The sequence below is a fragment of the Mauremys reevesii genome, linkage group 8 (assembly GCF_016161935.1).
Source record: "Mauremys reevesii isolate NIE-2019 linkage group 8, ASM1616193v1, whole genome shotgun sequence".
NCBI lineage: Eukaryota > Metazoa > Chordata > Testudines > Geoemydidae > Mauremys > Mauremys reevesii.
Window position 1 is genome coordinate 66,923,878 of NC_052630.1, and position 12,630 is coordinate 66,936,507.

Here is a 12,630-nt window from a genome sequence, read left to right on the forward strand (position 1 = left end):
TGGATGTAACAATGTTGCCTTCTAGGGTTTATAACATAGGCTCTAATAGAGTATTTAAAGAACTTCCCACTAAATTATAATCAATCCTTTCCTGAAAGAATCAAACAAAGTATCACAGAGGAACAAAAAACCACCAACCATTTGTTGCCCTGAGAAATCGAGAAGGTTATTATACTGAAAGGTTATTATATAAACTGTATGATAAGATAGATTTGAGGCACTGAAGTTCAAACAACTGAAAGGCTGTCTCCATTTGACCATGTAAGTTACTGTACCAAAACATATATAATGTACCTGAATATTGTGAGAAACTTTGAGACAAAGCGTGCATTTTATCTTTGTCCTCCAAGTGTCTATCCGTGCTCTGGGAGCCTACTTTTTGCCACTTTTCCTTTGAATAATGAATCCAGGTTTGAGGGCCTACAGACTTTATGGAATGTTCTTCCAACTGTGGATTCAGTAGATCAACTAAAAAGTAAGTGCTTGTCTAAACACAAAAGTTACACAATACAAACATGCTTTAGTCTTTCCCTTCTTTAAAAAAAACCAAACACCTTTAATCCCACTTGTCTTTCCAACTCCCATTCCTTTCATCCGTAAATTCATTTAACAAACTATCTACAATCACTGCCTGGAGTTCCTTTTCTCCAATTCCATCCTACACCACCTTCAATCTAGCTTCTGCCTTCTATACTCTGCTGACCTTGCTCTCGCCAAAGTCTCCAGTTACCTCCTCTTAGCCAAATCTCAGAACCAGTACACCATCCTCATTCTCCTTGACCTGTCAGCTGACTTTGACATAGTCAACCAGGCTCTTCTTGAAGTCTTGTCCTGCATTGGCTTCTATGAAACTTTACTCTCCCTGTTATTCTCCTACCTCTCTATTTGCTCCTTCTGTGTGTTCTTTGGAGGATGCCCCTCATCCCCCACTTCCAACTTGCTGTGTTCCCACAAGGTTCTGTCCTTGGTCCCCTTTGCTCCCCCTAAACCTTATCTTTGGATAATCTCATCTGTAAATACAAGTTCTACCAGCATCTTTGTGCTGATGACCCTCAGGTCTCTCAACCACACACTTGTCTCCTTCTGTCCAAACTAAAATCTTGGCCTGTCTCTGTCATAACTAGAAAGGCAAGGATAACAACCCTCCTGTAGACAATACTATAAAATCCTCCCTGGCCAGAGGCACCAAGATCCTTTTACCTATAAAGGGTTAAGAAGCTCAGGTAACCTGGCTGACACCTGACCCAAAGGACCAATAAGCGGACAAGATACTTTCAAATCTGGGGGGGTGGGGCAAGGCTTTTATTTGTGCTCTTTGTTTAGGGGTTGTTTGCTCTCGGGACTAAGAGGGACCAGACATCAATTCATGTTCTCCAAATCTTTCTGAACAAGTCTCTCATATTTCGAACTTGTAAGTAATAGCCAGGCAAGGCGTATTAGTTTATCTTTGTTTTTCTCAACTTGTGAATGTTCCTCTGCTAGAGGGAGGTATCCCTGTTTTGCTGTAACTTTGAAACTAAGGCTAGAGGGCGTTACTCTGGGCTCTTTGAATCTAATTACCCTGTGAAGTTATTTTCCATCCTGATTTTACAGAGATGATTTTTACCTTTTCTTTTTAATAAAACCCTCCTTTTAAGAACCTGACTGATTTTTCCATTGTCCAAAGATCCAAGGGTTTGGGTCTTTGATCACTTTTGTAACCAATTGGTTACGATATTATTCTCATACCTCCCCAGGAAAGGGGGTGTTAGGGCTTCGGGGGATTTTTTTGGGGGGGGAAGAGGAAGTCCTTTCCCTGTTTCTTGTTAAATCACTTGGTGGTGGCAGAGTACCAGGTTTTAACCTAAGCTGGTAGGACTAAGCTTAGGGGGCTTTCATGTGGGTCCCCACATCTGTACCCTAGACTTCAGAGTGGGGAAGGAACCCTGACAGTCTCTGATATCTCCTCATGAATATCCAGCTGTCAGATCAAGTTCAACATGGCTAAACAAAGCTCTTAATCTCCCACCACACATGATTTTCTCTCACAATCACAGTAGACACCACCACCATCCTGACTGTCCTATCAATCAGGCCATGCCCCAGGTGTCATCTTCAACTTGGAACTCTCTCAGGTCTTCACAACCAGGCTATGTCTCAATCTTGCCAATTCTTTCTGCATAACATCTCTAAGGTATAGCCTCTCATCTATCCACAAAGCTAAAATACTTATCCAGGCTGTCATCTCACATCTCAATTAGTACATCCTTTTCTCTGGATATGACAAATGCAATCTTGCCCCACTGATATCCATTTAGAATTCTGCTGCAAATATCACTATCCTAGCTCAGCACTGATGCTGTCACCTCTCTTTTTACACCCCTCCACTGTCTTCCTCTCTCCTCTATCACATCAAACATAAGCTACTTGTTTTCACTTTGAAGGCCCTTCACAGCCAACTCACCCCCATCCGCAAAGCTACCTAATTATCCTCCTTGAAATATCTCCTTTAAATGCTCTTGTGTCTTGGTACCTACAAAAATGTTGACAATAGTTAAGATGCTTGTGTACCAAGACCACTGCCTATCATTCTGACCAGTATTGTCTCACTGTTTCCTTGTACTCCTCTGCTAGTATGTCTATATCCATCGGATGTCTTATATTTAGGTTGCAAGCTCTCTGTCTTTATGTTTTGCATCTGCACAGGCCCTAGCACAATGCTCCATAACTAGGGCCCCTAGGCACTATGACAGTACAAATAGCAAAAGTGGTACAACCCCATTAGTGAGGATGCAATTATATCGTACAGCTACTCCCATAGGGGAAGGGGAATAACCTATACTCCAGTATGAGACACCTTTACACTGATATAACTGCATCCACTCTAGGAGTTGTGTCAGTATAACTATTTTTGTAAAAGAGTCATGTACACCAATACAAAAATCATGTAGAGAGCAGGCCTAAAAGACTGTTCTTAAGTAATCCTGGAGCTTTATGTGAACTAAAAGATGACTTCACAATCATTTTAATATAACCAGAGACAGTTCAGCTAATTGTTCAAACTTTGGTTCTTTTTCATGGTTTCCTTTTTTCATATTATGCTCACCCGTGTTTATCCCAAAAGTAATTGTTGTAATAATTTTAATGAAGAAGGGCTTACATTCATTAAGTTAGGAAAGGATTGCACATACCATAGCAAGAAAACTGAGGTCTTGACATTAAATAAGCTGTGCTCTGAGTAAACAGAAAAGCTGCTATACAGTGCAGACTTGTCCAATAGTAAGACATTGCCAAGACTAGGGAGACGGAAACCCAGAATAACCATTGCCATTTACACTGGGGATCTCTTAAATCTCTCAAAATTTCGAAATCAGAAAAGTTTAGAGGAGGGGTGTTTGTTTTTAAATAGAGTAAAAATAGCTACCATCAGGCAGGTTTTATTTAATTATTGAGTTTCATTTGTATACAGCACCACCAGATGTGCTAGGATTTTTATTTACCCTTCTTTCTGTAAATTTTTATCTTTTAAATACAAAAAGTATATATTAAAAAAACCACATAGCCTTTTGGTACAGCCCCAACAGTATGTACATACCTCTTTTTGTATTATTCCTGATATGGGACTATAGCACAATATATGATTTGGATTGTCTAGAGAACGTTGCTTGTCAGTTCTAGCAAAAATAAAATTTAAAGCAGCAGCAGAGTACAGAAACTAGGAGGAAGTAAAATAGCACTAAAGAGTAGAATGACAGAAATAAATATCAAAATCCTTGATAACAATATACCCTAATTCAGTACAGCCACAATAGAAATAAGCTTTCTGACACAATACCTGCTGTGTGTCCATTTGTGCTATTTGAGTAAAAAGATCTTCACAAAATCTTGGAATTATTCCTAGTTCTTCACCAAATCCCATCATCCTGTAATTACAAAAGAATGTGTACACCAGGGGTCGGCAACCTTTCAGAAGTTGTGTGCCGAGTCGTCATTTATTCACTCTAATTTAAGGTTTTGCGTGCCAGTAATACATTTTTAACATTTTTAGAAGATCTCTTTCTATAAGTCTATAATATATAACTAAACTCTTGTTGTAAGTAAAGTAAATAAGGCTTTTAAAATGTTTAAGCAGCTTCGTTTAAAATTAAATTAAAATGCAGAGCCCCCTGGACTGGTGGCCAGGACCTGGGCAGCGTGAGTGCCACTGAAAGTCAGCTTGCGTGCCGCTTTCGGCACCCGTGCCATAGGTTGCCTTCCCCTGGTGTGTCCACACACACACACACTTGTAGTTTTTTAGAAGATGTTTACATTTATCTGCCTAATGTAAATATTAATCATGTTACAGTTAAGACCACATTACAGTTCAAATCCCAGATGCATTTCTAAATTATACAAATACTTAATTATAGAAATAAATCAGAGATATTTAAGGATCAGGAAAAAAAAAAGTTATCAATACCTGACCTGGTGTATACAAACCAATTTATCCCCAGATTCCAAATTGATGTTTATGGGCCTCCCTTTCAAGTCCTGTCTACCAGTCCAACTTCTTGAATTCATTACTACTAATTTTATGAACAATTCATACTTAACACATTTCAAAGTATACCAACATTTATTTAAAAAAAATAAATCATTGCATAGAGGCCAATTCACTTGAAAATCACCAGTTTGTTCAAAAATAAATCTGGCATAGTTGTTCCTATACTAATCACCTCATTATCTCCAGTTTGTACCCCTCTTGATTTGAGTTTTGCATCTTTAGTTCAATTTAATTTCAGTTTCAATTTGAAAAAAAAAAAAGACATTAACTCAGCTGGTAAATGTTTACATTAATAGCTGCAGTAGTATAAAGAAATCTGTGCTGAAACTATAATCCCAACACAGTTCTAGTTTATGTCAAACATTAAACTAGGTCACATTTTACAGCGTTTTAACATGAAAATGAGTACTGTCCTCTTCATTCTCCTCCCCTACACAGCTACTGAAAAACTTGTTTAAAAAAATCATATAGAATAGCCGTTGTTCAAGTAGGAAGTACAGTGTCTTGCGTAATTCTAGTAAAGAGCTATGCAAGAGAGGAATCATAAATTAATCAAAGCCCTGCACAAGTGTTGTGCCAACATCTGAGAACTGCGAAGCTGAGTAAAGAGAGGTACAAATCAATGTTTGCCAGAGAGAAAAATGACAAAGTTGGGAGAGAACAAGTCATTTTCAAGCTTTTAAGAAGGCTGCTACAAATATGACAATTTTATACTATAGAAAGTATTGAATGTGTGTTTTAGTCCACCTTTACTAAATACTGCATGTCAAAATTAGGATTTCAAAAGAATGACAAAAATTTAAAAAAATACACTGTCTAAATATTTTGAGTTACAACTTTTGCAAGTAACTGCTCAAGATAATTGTAAAAAGAAAAGTTTTGAGGAAAAATTCTCTTCCCCCCCCCCCCCCCCCACTTCTTTACTTTGTGCATTTGGCAGTACTTTGCATATAGTCACTTTTACTCTTTCCTTGTAGTCCATTTCCCCTGATTGATGTGTGGATGTTGGGAGAAGAATCAGTTGTTAAAGACAGCAGAGCCTCTACTGTAGATGCCGCATGTGCCAACAGTAGTAATTTATTTGCATCTACACTGAGTTGCATTTACACCGGGGGTTTGCCGGGCTAAGAGTGTAGAAAAACAAAAAACAGTCCCTAGCCAATATAACTGTGTTGCCAAAACTTTGCATAGACTAAGACCAGGTCTACACTAAAAGTTAAGGTGACCTAACCCCCATTATAGACAGTGCTAGGTCAACAGAAGAATTCTTCTGTTCACCAAGCTATCATCTTTCGGGGAGGTCGATCAACTGCAGTGACAGGAGAACCCCTCCCATCGCTGTAGCAAGTGCCCACACTGAAGTACTATAATGGTGCAGTTGCAGCATTTCTAAGGAAGACAGCCTAATGTTTGACTGTAAAACCACAAAAATGGGCTGCAGAAGTCAGTGGGAGATACACATGTGAATTTTTTTTTTAAATTGACTAGATTTCAAGTTGAAAATTTCTTTTTAAAATAAAATTCCCATTGACTTTCTTTAGATTGAATATTTGGCGGGTATTGTTTTTTAAAAAGACTAGGATCATCTTAAAACATTCCTTCCTTTCATTCCTGAGAAACTATAGCCATATCTATTTCTGCTTATAGGGCTTCTTTAATAAGCACCATATTCACTAGGATGTCAATTTCACCAAAAATTGACAAACTACAACAAACAAATGGGATTTTCAGAAGCGCTCAGCCTTAACCTTAAGCTAAAAGTTCCCATTAACTTCACTAGAAGCCAAGTTACTACGTAAAGAAGAATCTTTTGTGGTTCGAGGCATTTCTGGACAAAAGCCTATGTGGGTTTGATAAAGCTGCCTGCCAAGTGCTATTCATATCCTCTAGGCACATTGATACATATTTGATTTTATTACAAATATGCAACACTGGAATTCAAATCAAAGATCCTTAGAAGACATACATTTAAGAACATAAGTCTGGCCCTACTGTGTCAGACCAAAGGTTCATCTAGCCCAGTATCCTGTCTTCCAACAGTAGCCAGTGCCGGGTGCCCCAGAGGGAATGAACAGAACAGGTAATCATCAAGTGATCCATCCCCTGTCGCTCATTCCCAGCTTCTGGCAAACATTTGTTACTGCTTTTAAGATAACATTTTTTTCAGTACGGTTTTCTCAATATTGCCCAGCCAAACAATGTTAATTCTACTTTAGCTGAAGCCAATGCCTCAGACTTGAATTCATTAGATCAAACAATGGAAGTAGCATAGCCCTTGATATAATAGCATAATAATGTATTCAATTAATAGTATTTGCCCAGCTCTGATTGTCTTAATTTCTATTAAAAGAATTACATTTAAAGCAGATTTTCAAAAGCTTAACAAGTCAATCATTTACAAGCCTATTTAAATTAGGTCTCTTTTAGCAAATCCAGGTGACTTATAAATTCAGCTCCAACAGAAACATTTCCAAATTATAACATTTACAATGAAACTTACGTATATGATTTTCCAGAACCAGTCTGTCCATAAGCAAAAAGACAGGTGTTGTATCCCTCAAAGGCTCTTTCTAGAAGCGGTACTGCCAATGCCTTATATATCGTCTCCTGGCTGGCAAAGTTAGGATCACAGTGGTCAAAAGACCAGAATGAAAAGTCATAAATGAAGTCGTACACTTGTTTTGTTTCTGGATGTCGCACAGCTGTCTCCAGGCCACTCATGGAGACCACCTGGAATGCTTTTTCTTTTCTCTCTCTGAATAAGACACAAAAACAAACTTTACAGATAAATGTAACATTAAAAGCAAAGTTATGTTATGGTGGTCAACTCAATCACTTTTTGTGATCAATTATTTTAAGAGCCAAGGTGTTTTACATTTATGTAGAACATTATCATCTAATAAAGAACAGCTTAATTTTGCAGAAAAAAAATAAACCTAAGTCTTTTACATGGAGCTGTGACCTATTTTCTACCAGTGGTTTCCCATCCTAGCCTTAACTACATCAACATGCTTCTTAATACTTTTTTCTTTATTTAGAAAGAAATCAGATCTTTTCACATACATTATATGTCAAGAGAATGAACATCTTTAATAGAATGACCATGCTGCCTACTTGATATATATAAAAATGTTTATGATACCACACATTTAATTCAGCTCAATGTATAAAATAGACCTACACCAAAATGAAAAGTTGACTTTAAAATAAAGCTGAAGATTTTTAATATGGTCAAATAAAATACTTGCTACATCCTTTCTAACCATGCACTGTAACTCTTTGCCTAGACGACCAACTGAAATGATTCAGGAAATATTAGCAATTAAATATTACTAACAAACAAATTAAAAGTTATATTACATTGCTTCTACCAAGATAATAATGTCATGAGTCTGACGAAAGCTCATGCTCCAATTACTTCTGTTAGTCTATAAGGTGCCACAGGACTGTCACTTTTTATAAGATAATAACGATTCTATTGAACATATACTGTAGAAACTATTTTTAACTGTTTAAATCACTCTCTGAAAACTGTTGATTACTAACCTGTCACTGAAGGGCCTTACTCGCACAGCCACAGTCACTTTACTGTTTTCTACTTTGAGAGAATTTTCCTCTATGCAAGTGTTCTGAGCTACAGTTTCTACTTTAAGTGCAGCAGGTCGCATAAATATTTGACTCCCTTCTTCCCTGGCACTTCTATGTATGGACAAAGAGCTGGATGCATTGGTGTTCTTTTTCAGTATAACTTGAAGACAAGGTGTCCTGTTCTTAAGAGTAGACATAGCTGGACTTTTGGCATCCTGAAGAGTGCCACGCATTGGTGTAGCCTTTGTTCCTTCTGTTGTACCACCTTTCCTAGGTGTTCTTTGTTTTTCCAAACTGCCATATTTAGCAACTGAGTTTTGTATCCTTTCCTTTCCATTCAGTTCATTAAAATTATCTTTTTCATTCAGCTTTACCCCTGGGGTCCTATTAACAAGTTTTGTTGCTATTAAATGTGCTGATCTGGGAACGTCATTTTGAATTTTGGCATCAGCAATAGTTGTCCTATATTTCAAACATTTACTATTCCCATTTCCACTTGAACCATTAAGATTAGCAAGGGAATCTTTATTTTTCAGATCAGAGCATCTCTTTTCATTCATCTGACCTTCAACTAACTGAGTACTAGATTTAATGTAATGGGTGTTATTAGTACGAATGTCTGGTGGAAATCCATTTTTGTTATTTGTCTGTGCAACAACAGAATCTCTATTTTCTATCCCAGGTTCACTGTTCTTATTTGTTTTATGTTTCTCTATTGATCCAGTCCCCAAACGTCGCTTCAGGGTAAGTCTTCCATCTGTTTGGGTACTTTCAATGTCCTGTGCTGTCTTCTCCTCCAACTGTTTATCAATAGAAGAGGATATTTTGCTTGCTCCAGTTCTTCTCTGGAGAGTTAACCTACCTTCGGGTTTAAATGTAACTGAAGTATCACCTGCATTTTTACAGGCAGAAATCACATAGGTCCTATTTATTTCTTTGGTCTTAGTCAGAGAAAGAGACAGTGAATTATCTTGTTCATCTTCTGGTACCTGTGATTTAAGCTGCTGTCCAAACCTGTTGCTTTTAGGAAAGGTATTTTGTGGAGGATTTTTTTGGAAAGAAGAAACACCAAGCACCTCAGTGTGGTTTCTAGTAGGAACTGTGTATATGGGCATTTTGGCTTCAAGCACGTTTTAATTTTAGGATTTAAAATATACAACCGAAGCTTCTCCTGAGAGATTAACTTGATTTTTTAATTTTATCTTCTCTACAATCGAGTGAGCCACCCATCCAGCTTTTACATGGAATCTGTAAAAGTAAAGCAAACATTTATTTTTATCCTGAAGAATGCAAGTTATTTTTACTACAATGTATTCAAGTCCTGTGTTGGGAAATATATATTCAGTCTGATGTTTAAAGTAAATGATATCCCCCTTCTACCTCTCTCTCACACACACACACACACACACACTCACACACACTTGATTAAAATGCTACTGGCCACAACATTGCACCTCACCCTATTGGATGCAGGTTTGGCCACAGTGAGTCACACATTTGTGACCAATTGTGATTTTTGCAATTCATGTCCAAGAGAATGTCTACACTGCAGTCGGAGTTATGATTTGAAGCTCACGTAGGCATTCCTGTATCAGCTTTAATCTAGCTCAGTGGTTCTCAACCAGGGGTACCTGTACCCTTGGGGGTATGAAGAGGTCTTCTGGGGGGTACATCAACTCATCTAGATATTTGCCTAGTTTTACAACCAGCTACATAAAAACCACTAGCGAAGTCAGTACAAACTAAACTTTCATACAATGACTTGTTTCTACTGCTCTATATACTATACACTGAAATGTAAGTACAATATTTATATTTCAAACTATTTATTTTATAATTATATGGTAAAAAGGAGAAAGTAAGCAATTTTTCAGTAATCATGTGCTAAGGCACTTTGTATTTTTAGGTCTGATTTTGTAAGCAGATCTTATACAGGAACTATACCTAGACTGAAATTCACAAACAGAAAAATTAAGAATCACTAGTAACTACACTATGTTCAGAATCAAATGAGGAACTCATCTATATAGTTTATTTCCCCCTCCCTATGTCCTCCCCACACACAACAGAGAAGAAAAAACCAAACTTACACTAATCAAGCTATTTCTCCTAGGATGCCAAAGGGAGACATTTCTTGTGTTTTCTATTTTTTAAGACTCAGGAGGCGCTCAAGCACTATAGTGTTGGGCTCCATGATACAAGTCCCCACATAGATTTGACAGATGAGACACACTCAGATGTGTATCACTCTTGACTATGCAACATTTTAGGTGTGATATGACTATACAGTGCCTTCGATCATCCAGATGTATCACCTGGAATTTCAAAAAGGCCCAACAATCTTAGGTGCCCAACTGCCATTAAAAGTCAATATGAGCTGGATGCCTAACTCCCTTAGGTCCCTTTGAAAATTGCAGACATTTTACATAGCATCACAGGCCAAAGAGTATTTTATCCACATGTATTTTGTATTCCATCTAAATATATTGCTAATATATCTTTGAGGTGGATGGGCTGCATACAGAGAGTGCGGAAGGTTGACATGACAGCAGGGAGCCATGTGTTAGTTAAGACTAAATGAAGTTTAAAGTCTATCCACTTTTAGCTATGTTTTTTGGTTTTGGATTTGATAGTGAGAAAAAGCTTAATTTTCTTCCTATAGTTAATTTCTCTCTTCAGTTCTGCACTTTTCATAATTACAGGGCAGAGTTTATATAGCTCAAATGCTGGAAAGAGAGCAAAATACAAAAACAAAGCCTATTAGCCAGCCATCAGCTTGATGTAAGAAACTACTTCTACATTAGTTGGAGTTTGCACAAAGAGATTCGGGAGTGTTCCCTTTGAGCAATGATTTATGTTACATGCTTTTGGGTCATTTACTACTATGGTCTCTAAATTATCCTTATCTCATTTTGATTTGGCTTTAAAAATGCTTAAGACTGAAGATAATGTATCTTTCTTGTTCCTATATAGTTGTAATTTGTAACTACTTAAGGAATAGTACTTCTGCAGCAAGATTAATCTCTCAGTTTATAGCTGCCTTCATTTTATTAATTTTTGAAAGTTAAGTAATAAAGAAAATATACATTTATAACTGAACTATTTGTTTAGACATAAAATCCAAGTGTTCAAAATTAGGTTAAAGCTTAAAGAGATCAATGAGCTATTACTCTACCCACCAAATCCATTCTCTTCAGAAAAAGCCGGTCAGATCATTTGTTACAATTTTTTTTTTATAATCACAAACTTTTACTTTTATGCCCCAAATGCAACTGCATCCCCAACCCTGCACAAATGCAGTGGTGCAAGTCTATGAACTATCCCCAGTACTAGTACTCATTTTGTAAAGATACAATGTTTGGCTAGGACATGTCAAAAGTACCATATTTCCCCAAATGTAATTTTAACAAAATAAAGATCCCAATACTGGCAATAGATGTAATACTCTGTTGGCTGAGTGCACTTGGCTTGGGAAGGCCAGGCCACAATCCCTTCCTCCCTTCACAGCTGTCTCAATGGAGTCAACAACTTCCTTGCATTCCTGTTTTTCCGGGTAGGGTAACCCATTATCCAACTGTATTGAGAGGCACTGCGAGATCTGAGGTGGGTCCGTTTGGAGCCTTCTTTTAGAAGGCAGAGCTCCCTGGAAGGGCAGGTCCCAAGGCAGCAGCTCAGGGCTGACCCCAGCCACTTGCAGATGCTGTGGCTAAAGGGGGCTAACGGGGTGCCCTGTGCACTGAGCGCGGGCTCGACAAAGCAGGGCCCCACCAGGCCCTTCCTCGAGGCCGTTGCCCTGCACCTGGCCGGGTGCGTCAGGGGGCAGTTAGCAAGGCGCTGCCTCAGGGCATCGGGCCCCGGCCCGAGGCATTCAAAGCGGGCAGGAATGGCCGTACTTTCCCTGATCAACGGGGGGGGGGGGTCTATTCCACTAACAGCCTCGTAGCCCCCTCATCGCTGGAGAGGGGCCCCGGCTTGGGAAGGTGGAGGGAGGGAGGGCGAACAGCCCCCAGGGGTACCCCATCTCCGGGGGCTAATGCGGGGGAGGGGGGGAGAACGAGAGCAGGGCACTTCCATTGGGGAACTAGCCCGCCCCCGGGCTCCGCGCAGCGACCTCACTTACCTACCCCCAGGCAAGCGCACCAGCGGCCGCTGACCTCCAGCGCCCTGTTCGAATGCGCCGCGCCGCCCACGATTGGCTACAGCGCTGGTCGCGTCATACGCAGCACGGGCGGGGCGGGTCCTAGGCGTTGTCTGGGGAACGGGCTTCCCTGAGTGGCCTGGTTGTTATGCTCTGGTCTGGGGAGCTCGTTGCCGGCCCCAATGAGGGAGGCTCCCCAGTGCGCCAAAGCCCGTCCCCAGGGAATCCCCCCCTGCCCGAAGTGCCTGCTCTTCCCAAGGGGAGACCCTGGCATTGTGACCAAATGACCTGGCGCGCTGAAGCAATTGGTCCCCCGAGGGAGTGCAGGTGAAACCCTCCTTCGCAGCATGCAAGGTTTTTGCAAGAGAGGCAGGACACCCTC

At 39.4% G+C, this 12,630-nt stretch overlaps 2 protein-coding genes across 2 annotated transcripts in view; both read right to left on the reverse strand.

Annotated features, from left to right (window-relative positions):
* Positions 1 to 9,264, reverse strand: part of KIF14 (kinesin family member 14) — an 87,804-nt gene extending 78,540 nt beyond the window's left edge. Inside the window, exons 1-3 of the mRNA XM_039484318.1 lie at positions 8,069 to 9,264; positions 7,023 to 7,277; positions 3,815 to 3,902 (exon numbers count right to left, since the gene is read on the reverse strand). Of these exons, the coding sequence (XP_039340252.1) occupies positions 3,815 to 3,902; positions 7,023 to 7,277; positions 8,069 to 9,225 (1,500 nt within the window). The 5' untranslated portion in view covers positions 9,226 to 9,264. The remainder of the gene's footprint in view (positions 1 to 3,814; positions 3,903 to 7,022; positions 7,278 to 8,068) is intronic.
* The window catches only part of DDX59 (DEAD-box helicase 59), a 90,538-nt gene continuing 87,137 nt past the window's right edge, over positions 9,230 to 12,630 (reverse strand). The window contains exon 10 of the mRNA XM_039484344.1: positions 9,230 to 9,358. Within this exon, the coding sequence (XP_039340278.1) occupies positions 9,348 to 9,358 (11 nt within the window). The 3' untranslated portion in view covers positions 9,230 to 9,347. The remainder of the gene's footprint in view (positions 9,359 to 12,630) is intronic.